This window comes from Chionomys nivalis, chromosome 9, assembly GCF_950005125.1.
Source record: "Chionomys nivalis chromosome 9, mChiNiv1.1, whole genome shotgun sequence".
In the NCBI taxonomy this organism is placed as follows: Eukaryota; Metazoa; Chordata; class Mammalia; order Rodentia; family Cricetidae; genus Chionomys; species Chionomys nivalis.
The window spans coordinates 83,495,590-83,514,159 of record NC_080094.1 but is presented as its reverse complement, the minus strand read 5'-3'; the positions used below and the strand labels follow the sequence as shown (position 1 = coordinate 83,514,159).

Here is an 18,570-nt window from a genome sequence, read left to right as displayed (position 1 = left end):
TAGTAAGCGCTAGCTCTGCTTCTGTCTCCTACTTTGGAGTACTTTCAGAGATTCTCTTCCCTGCCCTCACCTGTAGGTTCATCTAGCACTTCCCTTATGGTGATAGTAACTCACAGCATTAGCTCCTCTCTGCCTGAGCCTAGACTAAAGCCCACCCAGCATTCCAAGGTCCAAGGCCCCTGCCCCTTGTGGTGCAGCAATGTCCATCAGGGCTCTGCTAATCAAAAGAACAGTAGCACCAAGCCCTGGATGCTCTAGCCACGGGCGTCACAGGCAAGAGCACCTCTACAGTGTGGTTTTCTGCTGGACGGATACACAGACAAGGGCGAGGACCTCCTGAGGTCCACAGAAGGTTGGAGGGGCAGAAGCCATCCGACCATGCTGGGGGAGGGGGAGCCAGAGGACCAAGTGGCTCTATCTTCTCCACGGAGGTACTTCAGCTGGGTGGAATTTGTCTATATTTAGCGGGTGACTGGCAGGAGTCAGATAAGCGGGGATGGGGAGGGGGATGTCTCTCATAAATAGTGAGACCACAGGGCCCTGCTCAGCTCCTCCCTGGGTGGCTTTACCTGCCTGGTGTCTGGTGTGACCGTTCTCAAGATGCCTGAGCCAGGGAAGAAAACAGGTAGGTGCACGGATTGGGTGTGAATCTGGGGCAGTGGGTGTGCACAGCTTGGGGACAGGGCTAGGATAATGCGGATGAGGCCTCTAGGTTCCAGGAAGGGACAGAATAATCTTTGGTCTGTCTATTTCTCAGTTTCTTTCCCCTTCCCACCTGTGCCAGGGTCACTGGAAGAAGGACCCAGGTCAACACCCATTCCATCTTGACCTGTTTCTTCTTCAGCCAGGGTCCTCACTTCAGGGAGTCCAAATTCAGGCTACAGGGGCTCAGGCTCACTGTGCCCCTGAGCACCTCCTGGTCTCACGCACAGTGTGTGGGGGGGTAGTGACCCTTTTCACCTCTCCACGTCTGCCACCATGCCTGACTAGATGTGGAGGGTATTTCCTCTTCTCTGGAGAAGAACAAAGAATGGAGAAACTGTAATTCAGGGCCTGGCCAGGCCTGTGCCCTTGCAGAGGTCACTGGGGCAGGGCAGGGATCCAACCCCAGCCCACCCCCCCCTGCTCCCAGGCTAGCGTTATCTCAGTTGTTCATTCTTAGTCTGAAGCCCTCAGAGGACAAATTTAGCTATATTCCAAGTAGGCAGAGTGCAGGGGTGGGGGTGGCCTCCTGGTGGGAGGGGGGCTGAGCTTAACCCGAGTGTTCCTAGACAGGAGGGAGGGGATCCAAGGTAGGAGTGTCCTGTGTGGTGGTTAGGACAACGACTTGGCTCTTTCGTCTGTGATCTTCTATCACTTAACCTGAGACATAAATATGGCTGTACTTAACTGTTGGAGCACTAATGAGAGACTTGGAGTGTGCTTACCCCAGTCTCTTTAAAGAAGGGCGGCAGGGACGGGTACCAGGGAGCCCGGTCCCCGCAGGGCGGCAGGGATGGGCACCAGAGAGCCCGGTCACGCAGTCTCCATCTGGCTCTTCAGTGTCAGCCTTCAACAAGAAGCCACGGTCCGTGGAGGTGACAACAGGCAGCGCTGCCGTGTTCGAGGCTGAGACAGAGCGCGCAGGCGTGAAAGTGCGGTGGCAGCGGGGCGGCAGTGACATCGGTGCCAGTGACAAGTACGGTTTGGCAGCAGAGGGCAAGCGGCACACACTGACAGTACGAGATGTGTGCCCTGCAGACCAGGGTTCCTATGCGGTCATTGCGGGCTCCTCGAAGGTCAAGTTTGACCTCAAGGTCACAGAGGCAGGTAAGGGCTTGCCAGCCTTCCCAAGGCTTGAGTTTCAGTTGTAGCCCTGAGTTGTAGCCGATAGCTAAGTTCTCGCCTTGGCCCTGGCGATGCTGTAAGTCAAAAATGTCCATTCCCGCTACTGCACCAAGATCTCTCTCCACATTAGAGGTGGCTGCAGCCTTTTCTGAACTGTGGAGATGGGGAAACAAAGGCTGACCTGCAGCCCTCTCCTGCACAGCCCACAGTGACGTCACACCTAGATAAGGACTTGGCTAGCTGTGTGTGCTGGCAGGGAATCCTAAGAGCCTGGGGGGGAGTGGCGGGGGGGGGGGGCGGTTGGGTCAAGGCCAGAGCCTGGAAGAGGACGGCAGATGGACTTCAGGGCTGTTCAGAGCAGAAATCCGGACGGACGTGGAGCAGGTGGGCCGTGAGGAGATGCAGGCCAGCGCCTCTCCTTGGCGTGAGCCCGGTGGCTGAGGTGACTACCACTGCTCACATGAGATGCATCTTAGGTACAACCAGACCCAGGTCTGGAGTCTGAGAGGGTGTGTGGTGTCTCTGGTTAGGAACTGTGCCACGCGAGAAGACAGAGCCTACAGTCGCTCCCACCCCTGAGGAGGCTCCTGGAGCCCCCAGAGAAGTCCCAGCTCCAGTCACTGGGTTGGAAGAAAACGTTCCAAGTCCTGAAGGTAAGGGGGGCTGGGCGATGTGGGACAGGCCAATGGGAGGACAGTGTCCCAGGACAGGTCTCAAAAGCCTTTTTTCTCAGGCTCAGCCCCAGGGAGTCAGGGAGCCCCCGATGACCCTATCGGCCTTTTTCTGGCACGGCCACAGGATGGCGAGGTGACTGTGGGTGAGTGGAGGTTTCTGTGCTCAGGGGTGTTATGGGAAGTAAGCTCCAGAGTACCCCAAGTTCAGTCCATCGCCCCTCTCCTACAGGGGGCAGCATTGTCTTCTCGGCCCGCGTGGCTGGGGCCAGCCTCCTGAAACCACCAGTGGTCAAGTGGTTCAAGGGCAAGTGGGTGGACCTGAGCAGCAAGGCGGGCCAGCACCTACAGCTTCACGACAGCTACGACCGAGCCAGCAAGGTGGGGCACCTGGTGGGGGCACCAGCTGCACACTGCACAAGACCGCTCCTGAGCCAGCCGTCTCCTTGGCATTTCATGTTCATGTGCCTGCAATTGCCAGTCGTGGGTCTTGAGAGGTGGATCCTCTGTAAATCACACAGTATAAGCTCTGTATGTGTGAACCCTGACTTCCTTCATCTCCTGCCCACAGGTCTACCTGTTTGAGCTGCACATCACAGACGCCCAGGCCACTTCTGCGGGGGGCTACCGCTGCGAGGTGTCCACCAAGGACAAGTTTGACAGCTGCAACTTCAACCTCACTGTCCACGGTGAGAGACCTGGTGTCTGACCTGGTCTTGTGGTCTTCGCGGATGCTTAGTCCTTTGGTCTTTTCTCTGTCTCCCAACATTAAAGAGGGTGACTCCGTGGCTAGATAGCCAGACTGACCACACGTCCAGCGCTGATCACCCAGGGTGTAAAAGAAATCCATGGTTGCTGGCAGTGGTAGCGCATGTATTTAATCCCAGCACTCGGGAGGCAGAGGCAGGTGGATCTCTGTGAGTTTGGAGCCAGCCTGGTCTACAAGAGCACGTTCCAGAATAGGCTCCAAAGCCACAGAGAAACCTTGTCTCGAAAAACAAAACCAAACCAAACAAAACAAAATCCATGCTTTCAGGATCTTTCAGGGTCGTGGGAGGCTTAGACGAAAATGAAGGGTGGGCTCTGCTTCACTTGTTTGTGTCCCTGACACAGTTGAGTGTGAACTGGGAGGTGAGTGGAAAACTGCCTACCATAGGGGTTGGGATGACAAACTGTCTCACCTCTCTGGACACAGACCCTGGGACAAGTTAAGAAGGTGGTTGAGTCCCGTGGTCCCCTCTGAGCAACCCCATCACTTCATTCTCTTTCTATACAGAGGCCATGGGCTCTGGAGACTTGGACCTCAGATCAGCTTTCCGCCGCACGTGAGTGCCTCTCTTTCCTCAGGACTTGGGGGAGGCCAGTGGGAGAGGCCGAGGCCACTCGAAGTTTTGGATAGGGACATAGGGTGGTCAGAGCTGTGAAGGGCAGGGAAACTGGCTCCTGGGTCACTGAAGACACTGTCTAACCCACAGGAGCCTGGCTGGGACAGGTCGGCGAACCAGGTACCCTTTCCTGTCCTTCTCTGTCTCATACCCAGACCCCAGGTGTACCTGAGATGGGTGGGAGCCCCATTGGGCTGTGTCCCTTTCTCCTACTCCACCCCACCCTCTAAGCCCCTTCGAGTTCCCCAGAAGCCTCATGGGGTCCCCTTTCCACAGTGACAGCCATGAAGATGTGGGGACTCTGGACTTCAGCTCCTTGCTGAAGAAGAGGTAAGTCCTTGGGTCGCGGCTTCCAGGGCAGGGAGTGACCTTGAGGTTTCCCAGCTCTGTGGCTCTGCACACACCACCTCTCTGAGCTGATTTCCTTGTTAAATGGGAGAACCCCAGGGTGGAAAGGACTTTTGTCCTGACACCCATCCTCGGTGTACCCCCGAAGGCCCCATATAGCATCTCCAGTAGATCATTTCTGTAGACTCTGAGGACCTAGCCAAGCCCCTTGACTTCGTTTCTTTTTCTGTCCTGCCTTTCCCTCTCTCCCTATCCACCCCGAATGGCTACTGCTGCTGTTCCTGCCCAGAGAGTAAGCAATGGGTTTGGGAGCCTCTGGGGCGAGAGAACATTGGCTTTGGGGGTGTGCACCCTTTCTTCCGGGGTTTGGTGAAGCACACGCCTCAGGGTGACACTCCTGAGGCTTCGGGTGGCCCCCATACTCTATCGGATATTAAGAAGAGCAGGTCTGCTCTGAAAAGTAGGGGCACAGTATTTGGAAGAGGGAGGAAGTGGAGGCCCTGGGAAGGACCCCAGTCTTGGCAGGGAGGGGCCCAGACTTCTAATGTGTCCCTGTCCTTTCTTCCTCATTGGGAGCAGCAGTTTCCGGAGGTGAGTGCCCGGGCAACCCCAGAACCCACCCTAGTTCAACCCCTAAAACTCCTAGGCCTGTAGACTGGGAGGAAGGGGATTACAAAGCAGGGAGAAGGGAAGAGAAAGGAAGAGGGAAGAGGGGGAGGGAATAGGGCAGAGGAGTCCTCATCCTGTGTCCAGGAACCCCCACCCCAGGAAGGGACAAGAGGGACTGCCATAAGCTTCCCAGTGGCCTATGGGGCACAGGGACTCAAAACTGGAAGCGCCTGCTGAAGAGGACGTGTGGGAGATCCTGAGACAGGCGCCACCATCAGAATATGAGCGCATCGCCTTCCAGCACGGCGTCACAGATCTACGAGGCATGCTGAGGAGGCTCAAGGGCATGAAGCGCGATGAAAAGAAGAGCACAGGTTAGCCCTTCCCACTCTAGCTCCCAGTATACAACTGCTACGTCAGAAAGCACCACACAAGAGCCTGCAGGCTGGGTTAAGACAGTACTGGCAGTAAAGAGCGCGAATTAACACGTAAGCAACACAGAGCATGGTTTACATAATTACCTAATTGAATTCTCCCAACAGCACATACAGAGACTATTATCAGTTCACTTGGACAAGGAAGCTGAGGCACAGAGACTAAGGGATAGCACTGGACACCCGTGTTCCAGGCCTGAGCGTTTCAGGGCTGTAGCTGAACATGGCTTCAACATGGCTGCAAGGGGAAGCATTTGTGAGGTGGCCCTGGGCTCTGGACCGACTGGAGGGCACTCACTCCATCTCCCTAATCCCATTCTCTCCCTGCAACACGAGACTTAGGGCAGTGGCCTGGAGGACTGGGCAGTGACAGCACTAGGGAGGCAAGTTGTTAGGGACGCTAAAATGAGGCTTGGCGTTAATGAGAGGAAGAGAGGGGCATGGGTCACATTTCCCGTTCTCACGATGCCTCTGACCCTGCCCAAGAGCTGAGCAGTTAGAAACAACCTGAAGGAAGGCAGGGCAGAGACAGACAAAGGGATGGACAGACACAGAACAGAGACCAAGACACAGTCATCACAAAAACCCAGAGGGTGTGGCAGGAATACACAGCAGGGCGGGGAAGATGTAGGCAGCTGCCTTGGCGGCTGTGGCTGCTGCCTGGGGAAACTGGGCGCTGGGGGCAGCTGGGCTGAGGTGTGGTGTTCAGCCTTTCAGAAGAAGCTGGAGCCTGCTTACCAGGTAAACAAAGGCCACAAGATCAGGCTTACTGTGGAACTGGCTGATCCGGACGCTGAGGTCAAGTGGCTGAAGAATGGACAGGAGATCCAGATGAGTGGCAGGTGTGGTGGGGGTGGGTGAGGTACCTCCCTAGTCCTCATTTGTATCTCCCCTATTTCCTCCCGACCCTCAGGGTCTAATTCCAGGTCATTTAACCTAACCAGTCTCTCTTTTTCCCTATGCATCACTTCCTTCTATGTGGAACCCTGCAATGGCCCCTTCTCTTCCATAGCAAGTAAGTCTCTCCTTGACAACTTGAAGCAGGCGTGGGGTTTGTGAAGGGCACCCTGCCCAGAAGGGATAGCCATGGCCCTCCTGATACGCCCTGTGCCCTGCCCAGGTACATCTTCGAGTCCATCGGGACCAAGCGCACCTTGGTCATCAGCCAATGCTCCCTGGCGGACGATGCAGCTTACCAGTGTGTAGTGGGGGGCGAGAAATGCGGCACAGAGCTCTTTGTCAAAGGTGGGCGTGGGACCGGGGGACCCGGGAGGAAAAGAGGCCACAGGGAAGCAGCCCTCATGGTGTTCTCCCCTGGACAGAGCCCCCGGTGCTCATCACACGGTCCCTGGAGGACCAGCTGGTGATGGTGGGACAGCGTGTGGAGTTTGAGTGTGAGGTATCCGAAGAAGGGGCCCAAGTCAAATGGTGAGTGCAGGCCTGTGGGGGTGCGAGGCCGGGCAGGAGTATGGGGGTGCGAGGCAGGGCTTGGGGGTGGGGGTGCGAGGTAGGGCTGGGGGGTGGGGGTGCGAGGCAGGGCTGGGGAGTGGGGACATCCACTGTCTCATGTCTGTCCAGGCTGAAGGACGGAGTGGAGCTTACTCGTGAGGAGACTTTCAAATACCGGTTCAAGAAGGATGGACAGAAACACCACCTGATCATCAACGAAGCAACACTGGAGGATGCCGGACACTACGCAGTACGCACAAGCGGAGGCCAGGCACTGGCTGAGCTCATTGTGCAAGGTGAGGGTACCAGCCAAGCCTGACCGGCCACATGGAGGGAACAGGCTTTGGGCGTCTTTGGTACCCTGAGCCCCATCTTCTCATCTGTAAAATGGCTGTGCTGAAGTAAGCACTGCAGAGTGTTGGCCCGGGGGTGGGGGTCAGGTGACCCTGGCAGTGTCTCTCCTGAACCCAAGTTCAGGCACACGCGTCTGTTTCACAAATGCACATACCTGGCCAGACGCCTGCACACCCGCCACTGTCTGCAAGCCCACACGCCCCACAGAGGTCCGCACTACTGCACCCTTCCTTAGCTCATAGGCTCTATCTATCCCGCAGAGAAGAAGCTGGAGGTGTACCAAAGCATCGCAGATCTGGCAGTGGGTGCCAAGGACCAGGCTGTGTTTAAGTGTGAGGTTTCAGATGAGAACGTGCGTGGCGTGTGGCTGAAGAACGGGAAGGAGCTGGTGCCTGACAGCCGCATAAAGGTGTCCCATATAGGGCGGTGAGTGAAAGAGAGAGAGCACTGGCTGCTCTTCCAGAGGTCCTGAGTTCAATTCTCAGCAACCACACAGTGGTTACACAACCATGTGTAATGAGATCTGGTGCCCTCTTCTGGCCTGCAGGGATACATGCAGACAGAACACTGTATACACAATAAATAAATAAATCTTAAAAAAAAAAAGAGAGAGAGAGCAGAAAGACAAAATTGCAGAGGACAGATGTGAGGAAATCCCAGAGGGAGAGCCTCTGTAAGACAAGAGGGCAGCGCTACGGGAGAAAGAATGTGGGACACACAGGGTCAGGTGCCCTGCCATTTCCCCACCTGGGACCAGAGGCCATGGAGGAGGTGGTGCTGGCTCATCCCAGATCAGCCTTTGCCTGTCTCCAAGGCCCCCGCCATAGGGATGCCCCAGTGCAGGCGTCTCTTCTGCACTGCTGACCTCAGAGAACACGGGAGGAAGCTGGAAAGCACGAAGCTAGAAAGAGAAAAACCACATTTTAAATACCAGGACATGAAGGAGCCAGGGTGAGGCACAGAGAGGTCAGGACTGTGTACACAGTAGGGATCCTTTGTGTTCCCACTGCCCTTCAGGGTCCACAAACTGACCATTGACGACGTCACACCTGCTGACGAGGCTGACTACAGTTTCGTGCCTGAAGGATTTGCCTGCAACCTGTCTGCCAAGCTCCATTTCATGGGTGAACTAGCCGTGTGTGTGTGTGTGTGCATGTGTGCCTGCAACCTGACTGCCAAGCTCCACTTCATGGGTGAACTAACCATGTGTGTGTGTGTGTGTGTGTGTGTGTGCCTGCAACCTGTCTGCCAAGCTCCACTTCATGGGTGAACTAGCCCTGTGTGTGTGTGTGTACGTGCGTGTGTGAGCATACACAGTTGGGGCAAGGCCGGATGCCCTGTGGCGGCTGGGCCCTTCCTTTCTCTTAGTGTTCCTTGTTTTTCTTCTCTTTCAGAGGTCAAGATTGACTTTGTACCCAGGCAGGGTGAGTCTTGGGACCCTTCTGTGCCACCCCAGCTTTGTCTCCTTCTCCACATCCCAGTTCAACCCAAACCCCTTCCACTTCACAGCCAGAGATGGCAAGGAATAGGGACTCATGTCTAGGTTTCTACTGCTGTGACCAGAAGCTGGTGGGAGGAGGACAGGGTTTATCCATCGTACACTTCCACATCGTAGCCCATCATTGAAGGGAGTCAGGGCAGGAACTCAAACAGGGTAGGAAGCTGGAGGTAGGAGCTGATGCAGAGACCTTGGGGTGCTACTTACTGGCTTGTTCCTCATGGTTTGCTCAGCCTGCTTCTTTATAGAACCCAGTACCTCCAGCCCAGGGAATGGCACCACTCATAACGGGCTGGGCCCACCACCGTCAATCACTAAGAAAATGCCCTACGGGGTGGCCTTCATCCTCATCTTATGAAGGCGTTTTTTTCTCAGTAGAGCTGTGTCAAACTGAAATATCTAGCCAGCACAACCCAGATCTACTAGGCATGAGCACTGGGTAATCATAATCTCTCTGGCCTCGAATTCTTTGTGTGTATGCATGTTTGTGTATGTGCAGGTGAATTTATGTGGGTGCACACATGTGGGGTGCATGTGGAGTCCAGAGTCCACCTACAGGGTTATTTCTTGGGTACCATCCATTCTGAGGGGCTCTCACTGGGACCTGAGGCTCTGATTAAGTGAGGTTGGCTGGACATTGAGCCCCAGGAATCCGCCCCTCTTCCCTCTCCAGTGCTGGGATTTATTGTGCGCATCTGGCTTCCTGTGTGGATTCTGGGCATTAAACTCCTGATTTTGTCAGCTGAATCATCCCTTCTGGCTTTGATTCATTCAGGTCTAAAGTGAGAGGTGGCAGTCCATCACCTCTTCACAGGGACAGTGTCTCTGGTGTGAGGTGTTAGCCCAACTCTTTTTCTTTTGACTTTTTTTTTCTTTTTCCCCCGAGACTGGGTTTCTCTGTGTAACAGTCCCGGCTGACCTGGATCTCACTCTGTAGACCAGGCTGGCCTCGAAGTCACAGAGATCCTCCTGCCTCTGCCTCCCAAGTGCTGGGATTAAAGCAGTGTGCCACCACCACCCGGCTGAGACCATGTCTTAAAAACAAAACAAAAACCCCACAGGACTAACTATGCTGAAATTTGCACTTTTTAATGTCTATAAATTATACCTGGATGAAAATGACAAAGACAACAGTCAGGGACATGAGCTTCCAGCACCCATAGAATGACCTGCGTACCTCCTCTGCCACATTTGTGGGTCCTCTAAACTGTACTCCTCCATACAGAACCCCCCAAGATCCACTTGGACTGTCCTGGCAGAACCCCAGACACCATTGTGGTTGTTGCTGGAAACAAGCTACGTCTGGACGTCCCTATTTCTGGGGATCCTGCTCCCTCTGTGATCTGGCAGAAGACCGTCACACAGGTACTGTGGTTCCTGCCTCAGTTTCCCTACCTGTGTGATAGCAGATGAGTGCTAGGCTCTGCTTCATACCCCTCCACCCCACTCACTGGAAGCACAGAGGCCCCTCACTGGCCAGAAGGCCGAGCGTGGTTGGAGACATGCGAGGCACAGAAGAAAAGCTGACTCAGAGCCTCTAGCCCTAATTCACTCTGTTCTGTTCCCAGGAGAAGAAGGCACCAGCTGGGCCCCCTCCTGGTGCCCCAGAAGATGCTGGTGCAGACGAAGAGTGGGTGTTTGATAAGAAGGTGAGTTTGAAGTCAAGGCATGGCTCAGGGTCCTCACTTTTCTCTACGCATGCCGTGTCCACCCCAGGAGTGGACGGATGTGGGGAGGGAACTGATAGACCCGCACCAAAGTGGCCTTGAACTGGAATGGTTCCTGAATCCCTGCCTCGTTTCCCTCTTTCTTCTTTTTATTAATAATTTTCCTTGTTCTTGGGAATTTAATTCATACATACAATAAAATAAGAGCTTATCTACCATTTTACCCCTCCAGCCCCCACACTCTCCCCTCCCATCTCCTCCTTTTCTTCTTCTAGACTGGGACTCATGCAGCCCTGGCTGACCTAGAACTCCCTATGTGGACCAGGCTGGCCTCAAAACTCAGACATCCACTTGCCCTGCCTCAGGAGCGCTCAGTCTTTGGTTTCTCTAACCCTCTAAGTGCAGTTAGTGCTACCAACAAATGCTTAGGTGTGAGACCATGCACTGGAGCATGGGCTGCCCAGCAGTATCACTAGCCTGCAGTGCGCCAGCCAGGGTGGCTCTTCTCTTTTCCCTGCCTCACCTTCTGAGATGTTCTCTGAGTCTCTGGGCAGCGTGCTGTGGAACTCCTTCAGCCCACTTGGGCATGGTTTCTTACACTATAAATGCAGCCTTAAAGCTTGCATGTGCTCCCTCCCCTCTTGCCTGGCTGCCGGACTTGGTTCCTGTTGCCGGCTCCTGCAGAGGACTGTGATCTGTGAATCAGAACCCCTCATTATACCCAACTCTAGCATCCCTCTTCAGCAGCGCAGTTGACAGAGATGTCTGACTTAGGGCTGAACATTCGTTCTCTTTCTCTCGGCACTGAGTTTTATGCATCTCTGTCTTGACTGTTTGCTCTCCACTGCAAAAAGAAGCTTCTTGACTAAGGTTGAGATGGCCAGGTCTGTGGGTAGAAACATAAGACAATTTGACAACATGACCATTAACAAAACTAACAACAGCAGGCTCAACCCTGGGGCCTAGAGCCGCCTCAGCCAGGGCTTCTGAGCAGTATCACAGCACCAAGCATGGCATCCCTCTGTGGAGCAGGTCTCATGTCCCAACAGGGCAGCACTGACCCCATAGTGGTCTCGCTAGCACATCAATGGACACATGCCTGGCAGGTTGGCATCTTGGCATGCAGGGTGCTGTTCTGGGGGAGACCATGGGTAGCTTTTCTCCCTGACAACCTCTGGCTCTCTGAAAGCTAGCCAGCAGGGAAGAGCATTCCTGATTGCCTGGAGACTGTGCCTCCACAACCGACCCTGGCTCTGTGCCCCTCTCAGTAAGGGAGAGGGAGTGCCTTCCCTGGCACCCTGCCTGGCATGGCCACTGCGGGCTCTTCTGAAGGACTGGGTACTGTGGTCTTTCTGGAGCCTCACAATAGCTCTTGTGGGGTCACATTCTTCCCATTTGACAGATAGGAAAATTGAGGCACACAGAGTCTAGATTTCATGATAAAACTAGATTAGAATCTGAGCCCTTGCCTGTGGTGTCACATGGAAAATTTTAAACTAGTCACTTATGGGGGCTCAGTTCCCACTCAGGGTCTGCCCCACTGCTTTCCACAGACTCAGCACTGAACTTCCATGGATGGCTACCTTACAGGCTGACTTGGGTCTTGCCCCCGATTCTCTCTCCCTTTCAGCTGTTGTGTGAGGCTGAGGGCCGGGTCCGTGTGGAGACCACCAAAGACCGCAGTGTCTTCACAGTTGAGGGAGCAGAGAAAGAAGATGAAGGTGTCTACACTGTCACAGTAAAGAACCCTGTGGGCGAGGACCAGGTCAACCTCACAGTCAAGGTTATCGGTAAGCATAGAGCAGCCCCGGGGGGGTCCAGCAGCTATCGCAGGGTACTCGCGAGCTGGCAATTGTAGTGACTGGTTTCTTTATGCCAGAGAGAAGCCCTGCTTGAAGGGAAATGCGTGTGGCATTGGTCGTTCTCTGGGAGAAATAAGCATGGGACAATCTCTGTGTTCTGGAGGGCTGGGTGGGTTGGGTGGATGTAGCCAGCCAATTGGAGCTGGTACATGAGTGAAAACGGCCAGTGAGGAGCCATGGGCGGTAAGAGAGATGGAGGGTGGTGGCATGAACTGATTCTAGGTGGCTTTGGCTCTGGAGGTGGTGGTTGCAGATGGCTGTTACTGGTGGGGGTGGTGAAGAAAAGGGGTGGACACAGTTGACGTGATTCCTCTTCCCTATCAAGACGTGCCAGACGCTCCCGCGGCCCCCAAGATCAGCAATGTGGGCGAGGACTCCTGCACAGTGCAGTGGGAACCACCTGCCTATGATGGCGGGCAGCCGGTCCTGGGTGAGTGCCAGGGCACCAGGACGGCCAAGGGCATCTGTCAGCTGAGTGGCTGGGCACAGCTGAGCTCTCGTCTCTCTCAGGATACGTCCTGGAGCGCAAGAAGAAGAAGAGTTACAGGTGGATGAGGCTCAACTTTGATCTGCTGCGGGAGCTGAGCCATGAGGCGAGGCGCATGATCGAGGGCGTAGCCTATGAGATGCGCGTGTATGCGGTCAACGCCGTGGGAATGTCCAGGCCCAGCCCTGCCTCTCAGCCCTTCATGCCTATAGGTGAACAAGCTGGGGCAGGCGGCAGATGGCAGCAGCCTCTTAGCTGACAGACGGCCTCCGCACAGGCCTTCACATGCCTGGGCTCCTGTACTGTTGGGGGTAACCTGCCTTGTCTTACAGACGAGGACACCTCGGAGACACCTCCCTGATAGAACAGACACCCTGGGGGATGCTAGTCATGTCCCTCCATGATTTGAGACAGGCTTTTACTTATGTAGCTCTGGCTGACTCTCTATGTAGACCAGACTGGCTTCAAACTCAGAGAGATCCACCTGCCTCTGCCTTCTGAGTGCTGGGTTTAAAGGTGTGCGCCACTCCTCAGAGACCCCAAAAGGGCAGAGTCCCCTAGATTCGCTGGGGTTACAGGAGTTGCTGGGAACTGAATCTGAGTCCTAAAATGGACGAGTCACGCCCCAGCCTTACTCGCCTGCCCTATAAGGCCAGGAAACACCCGCGTCTCACACTCGTTTGGCTTTCTCGACCCATCTAGCATGCCCTCCACCGACAGGAGAGTCCTTCCTACATCCATGTAGAAAGTCACCCCTCCCGTGTGGTGCAGGCTCACTCTGACCCGCTCTACCTGTCCCTGCTCAGCCCCCCCTGGTGAGCCAACCCACCTGTCTGTGGAGGATGTGTCTGACACCACTGTCTCACTCAAGTGGCGGCCCCCCGAGCGTGTGGGTGCAGGAGGCCTGGATGGCTACAGTGTGGAGTACTGCCAGGACGGTTGTGAGTACCCCACTGCGGCAGCCCCAACACCCTGCTGGGCCCTGGGCAGCCCTCAGAAGGTGGGAGGGATTTTTCTGACTCTCCCTCATCTGTGCCCACACCCAGGCTCGGAGTGGGTGATGGCTCTGCAGGGGCTGACAGAGCGCAGCTCGCTGCTGGTGAAGGACCTGCCCACTGGGGCACGGCTGCAGTTCCGAGTGAGGGCACACAATGTGGCAGGACCTGGAGCCCCTGTCATCACCAAGGAGCCTGTGACAGTACAGGAGATACTGCGTGAGTGTCCTTCCGTGATGACACCTGGCACTGACCTCCTGTTCCCAACCAAAGGACCCTGCCAGAGGCAGAGGGCCGGGGCGGAAGGGACCAGGGCCTTCATGTATGTCCTGGACCAGGAAGTATATAGGCCATAACTTCCTTGTTGTTTCACCTCCAGTGTTGTTTGATGTTTCACTTTTGGCTTTTTGGAGGGCCACCCACTCAGCTCCCAAATAAATCACACGTAGAGGTTTAGGTTTATTCTTAGTTAGGAATGCCCAGCCTTAGCTTGGCTTATTTCTTCCCAGCTTTTCCTAACTTAAATTATCCCAACTACCTTTTGCCTCTGGGCTTTTTCCTTTTCTTACTTCTGTATACGTTACTTTCACTCTGACTCCATGGGTGGCTGCCCCTTATGCCCTCCTCCCCTTGTTCTATTGTTACTTCTTCCTTCTTGGCCTTCTATCCTCTCTGCATGCCAGCCTATCCTTGCTCCAGCCCCGCCTATCCTTGCTCCAGCCCCGCCTATCCTTGCTCCGGCCCCGCCTATCCTTGCTCCGGCCCCGCCTATCCTTGCTCCAGCCCCGCCTATCCTTGCTCCAGCCCCGCCTATCCTTGCTCCGGCCCCGCCTATCCTTGCTCCAGCCCCGCCTATCCTTGCTCCAGCCCCGCCTATTCTTGCTCCAGCCCCGCCTATCCTTGCTCCAGCCCCGCCTATCCTTGCTCCAGCCCCGCCTATCCTTGCTCCGGCCCCGCCTATCCTTGCTCCAGCCCCGCCTATCCTTGCTCCAGCCCCGCCTATCCTTGCTCCAGCCCCGCCTATCCTTGCTCCAGCCCCGCCTATCCTTGCTCCAGCCCCGCCTATCCTTGCTCCGGCCTTGCTATTGGCCGCTCAGCGCTTTATTAGACCATCAGGTGTTTTAGACAGGAAAAGAATCACAGCTTCTCAGACTTAAACAAATGCAGCAGAAACAAAAGTCACGCACCTTAGGATAATATCCCCAGCACTCCAGCACACAGACACCATTCACAGAACTGAACAGGAGGCTCAGGGGCATTTAGGGTGATCTGGGATCCTCTTCCCATTTTTCTGTTGTTGTTATTGTTGAGACAGGGTCTCTCTGTGTAGTCCTTGCTATCCTGCCTCTGAGATTAAAGGTGTGTGCACATGTACCTGGCTCATTCTTCTGTTCCTTACCTCAACAAAGGTAGGATTGGTTCTCCAGATTGGAAAGAAGTAATAGATTTAACCAGTCCTGGGCAGAGGCTCTAAAAGTCTAGAATATGCCTTAACTTACATTTTACAAGGTGCGTGACTCCAAATAAGTCGCTTGCCCTCTTAAAGTGAAGCTGGATGTGGTGGCATATACTTGTAATCCTGGTGCTTGGAGGTGGAGGCAGGAGGATGAGGGGCTTATGGCCAGTCTAGGTTACATAAGTTACTCTTCAAAAAAAGAGAGCTGGTTTAACAGTTACGAGAACTTGCTGTTCTTACAGAAGACCAGGGTTTGACTTCCAGCACCCATATGCGTGGCTCCTAACTATTCCTGAACTCTGTTCCAGGGGACTCACTGCCTTTTTCTGACCTCTGCCAGCACACACAAGGTGCACATACATACAGACAAAATGCTCAAACACATAAATAAATCTAAAAAATTGAAAACCACACGCACAAAACAAAGCAAAAGGACTATAGGGAGGCTCTGTGGATAGCATCTAGTGCTGAGCATCCTGGAACTCCTGGGGCTTAGGAGAATCTGGCCCAGGGCAGCTTTCTTCCCAGTTACGGTGCTCTGGGCCTTGCCTCAAGAGAGAAGGCACTGTGAGATCATTCGGACTGGGGCCTCCCTTTAACCCACAGAACGACCAAGACTCCAACTGCCCAGACACCTGCGCCAGACCATCCAGAAGAAGGTGGGGGAGCCCGTGAACCTCCTCATTCCTTTCCAGGTAGGTTGAGCCCTTCCCTATCCCAAGGGAGAAACCACAGTGGAAGGATCTCCTGGGGCTGTGGACCCTGAGACCCCAGTCCCATGTGTGGCTGGTATAGTGCCAGCCAGCCCTTACAGAGACAAGCTCAGGGTTGGGCCGGTCATCTTCCCTCAGGGCAAACCTCGGCCTCAAGTGACCTGGACCAAAGAGGGGCAGCCACTGGCAGGTGATGAGGTGAGCATACACAACAGCCCCACGGACACCATCTTGTTCATCCGGGCTGCCCGCCGCACCCACTCGGGCACCTACCAGGTGACAGTTCGAATTGAGAACATGGAGGACAAGGCCACGCTGGTCCTACAGATCGTGGGTATGTAGCCCAGAGTCTCTCTTTCAGCACATCCACCTCCTGACCTGGAGCCTGCAAATCCGACCCCTGCAGAAGGGCTCTATATGCCAGCATCCCCCTGCTTCAGCTCAGGCAGCTTCAGAATGTGCAGTGATCCAATCAGATCTGTCTCCTGCAGACAAGCCAAGTCCTCCCGAGGATATCCGGATCGTTGAGACTTGGGGTTTCAATGTGGCTTTAGAGTGGAAGCCACCCCAAGATGATGGCAATACAGAGCTCTGGGGTTACACTGTACAGAAAGCTGACAAGAAGTCCATGGTGAGTCTGGGCCTCCACATACCCTCCGAGGCCTAACAGCCCTCCCCTTGCTTAACCCAGTAACCTGGTTTCCTCCACCGTAGGGGTAGAGGCACAAGAGGCACCCTCAAAGAGCCCCCCTTTCCTTCATACCCTTCAGGAGTGGTTCACTGTTTTGGAACATTACCGTCGCACCCACTGCGTGGTATCGGAGCTCATCACTGGCAACGGCTACTACTTCCGGGTCTTCAGCCACAACATGGTGGGTTCCAGTGACAAAGCCGCTACCACCAAGGAGCCTGTCTTTATTCCAAGACCAGGTGCCGCACCGTCACTCCTACTGGTCACCCCCACTGTGGGGAGTTCTGCTGGGGAAGGGAAGGGAGCCTAGCTTGGGGTGACTTTCTTGGTACTAAGACTTGCCGCCAACAGGCATCACATACGAGCCACCCACGTACAAGGCCCTGGACTTCTCTGAAGCCCCGAGCTTCACTCAGCCCTTGGCAAACCGCTCCATCATTGCAGGCTACAATGCCGTCCTCTGCTGTGCTGTCCGGGGTAGTCCGAAGGTAGGGACACAAGGTCCTGGGCTAGACTGCCTGGAGGCTGGGCTCCTGGGCTCCCTTTGAGTAGTCCGCTCCTGAGTTTGCCTACTGTCTTTGCTCCATCTCTAGATATCTTCCAGCCTTCCCCTGAACAGGGCTGAAGCCTCACTGAAGGCTCTGTTCACTCTCGGCCCCGGGCTGAGTCTACTCCAGTGGGTCTCGAACAGTCCTTCTGAACCCACCAGTTCCCCATCACCTGGACGCTTCCCTAGTCTCCCTCCTTTTCCTTGTCATACAGCCCAAGATTTCCTGGTTCAAGAACGGCCTGGACCTGGGAGAAGACGCTCGTTTCCGCATGTTCAGCAAGCAGGGAGTCCTGACCCTGGAGATCAGGAAGCCCTGCCCCTATGATGGGGGTGTCTATGTCTGCAGGGCCACCAACTTGCAGGGTGAGGCACAGTGTGAGTGCCGTCTGGAGGTGCGAGGTAAGGAGCCTGTTGGACAAAGCAGGGACCCTGGGCTTAGCTCTGCTGTCCCAGCTCAAACAGCACCTCTGGCTGCTAGAGCACCCTGGCTGGCTCCTGGAGGGCTGGGAAGACACCATGGTTTGTCTGCTTCTCTCTTACAGTCCCTCAGTGACCAGGATGGCTCCTCAGAGGTGAACAGGTGTGTATTCAGACCGCCCGAGACCCAGAGCCTAGGGGGCTATCAGGAAAAGGGGGCGCAGGGGGCTTCAGTTCACTCACAAGGCAACCTTTGTCACAGGTACAGGCGGATACCAGCCCATGTACCAGAAGTCCAGAAGGGAGCTGGAGGAGCCGCCCTTTCTGCTAGTGTGTGTGTGTGTGTGTGTGTGTGTGTGTGTGCCTCCTAGGCTGGGAAGGATGGGCCAGCAGCTGTACCAGGCAGGTCTGCTGGACTCTGTAGAAACTGACTTCATAGCTCCTAAGGAGTGCTGTTGATCTGGAGGGCATAAAGTGTGTGGTCTTCAGAAATGCTGGCTGGGGACAGGCCCTTCTGGCTGGCTCACTGTGTAAGGGCAATAAAAGATCGGTGCAGTCAAGAGGGCTGATGTTTCCTGTCCACAGAAAAGCATACGGGTGTTTGCTTGATCTTGACAGCATGCCATTTTCCAAATCAGTGTCCTGTATCCGGGAGACGTTAATTAGCACTAGAAAGGGCATCATTCCCCCCTCCACCCCCACAGACCCCGAGGAAAGGATGGACGTAAAAGTCTCACAGGGCTTTCCTTTGTAGGCATAGGCGTGAGCGTCACCCCGTGGCCCAGGTGGCAGAGCCGGGTAGAGTCCTGAACTACACTGGGGGCATTAAGATCCCACTGCATCCACAGCTCACAACCGCGTGTCTACATGGGACACACTCCATCTAGCGCAAGCATAGGGAATCGCAACCTTCATTGTCTTCCTCCACAGAGATCAAGTTTCCTTATAAATCTGGTGACCAGCAGGTCTTAGGAGTGACTTCACGGTGGTGGGTCTTCTGCCCATGGAGGTTGGACGTGGGCTACTACTTTGAGTTCTACTCAACATAAAATACACACTTGGCCGGAGCACAGAGTCCTGGCTCTATAGGAGTCCCAGGTCACACCACAACACCCCTGCGTTTTTCTGTGACAGTGGCCAGAGCCGAGATGTGGGTG

The 18,570-nt window shown here is 55.0% G+C and overlaps 1 protein-coding gene across 1 annotated transcript; it reads left to right on the top strand.

Moving 5' to 3' along the window:
• The first annotated feature begins 600 nt into the window (after window positions 1-600).
• Window positions 601-18,515, top strand: Mybpc3 (myosin binding protein C3). Its single transcript, XM_057780201.1, is given in 33 exon segments — window positions 601-625; window positions 1,543-1,809; window positions 2,358-2,480; window positions 2,561-2,644; window positions 2,731-2,879; window positions 3,070-3,187; window positions 3,775-3,823; window positions 3,974-4,003; window positions 4,160-4,213; window positions 4,808-4,822; window positions 5,051-5,214; window positions 5,984-6,116; window positions 6,287-6,289; window positions 6,395-6,519; window positions 6,597-6,702; window positions 6,853-7,019; window positions 7,338-7,503; window positions 8,095-8,201; window positions 8,472-8,501; window positions 9,801-9,940; window positions 10,144-10,224; window positions 11,873-12,032; window positions 12,430-12,534; window positions 12,615-12,742; window positions 12,744-12,799; window positions 13,393-13,532; window positions 13,638-13,805; window positions 15,649-15,737; window positions 15,894-16,089; window positions 16,247-16,386; window positions 16,526-16,685; window positions 16,798-16,934; window positions 17,209-18,515. Coding segments are annotated over 33 exon segments (4,191 nt in total). The 3' UTR covers window positions 17,785-18,515.
• The last annotated feature ends 55 nt before the right edge of the window (window positions 18,516-18,570 follow it).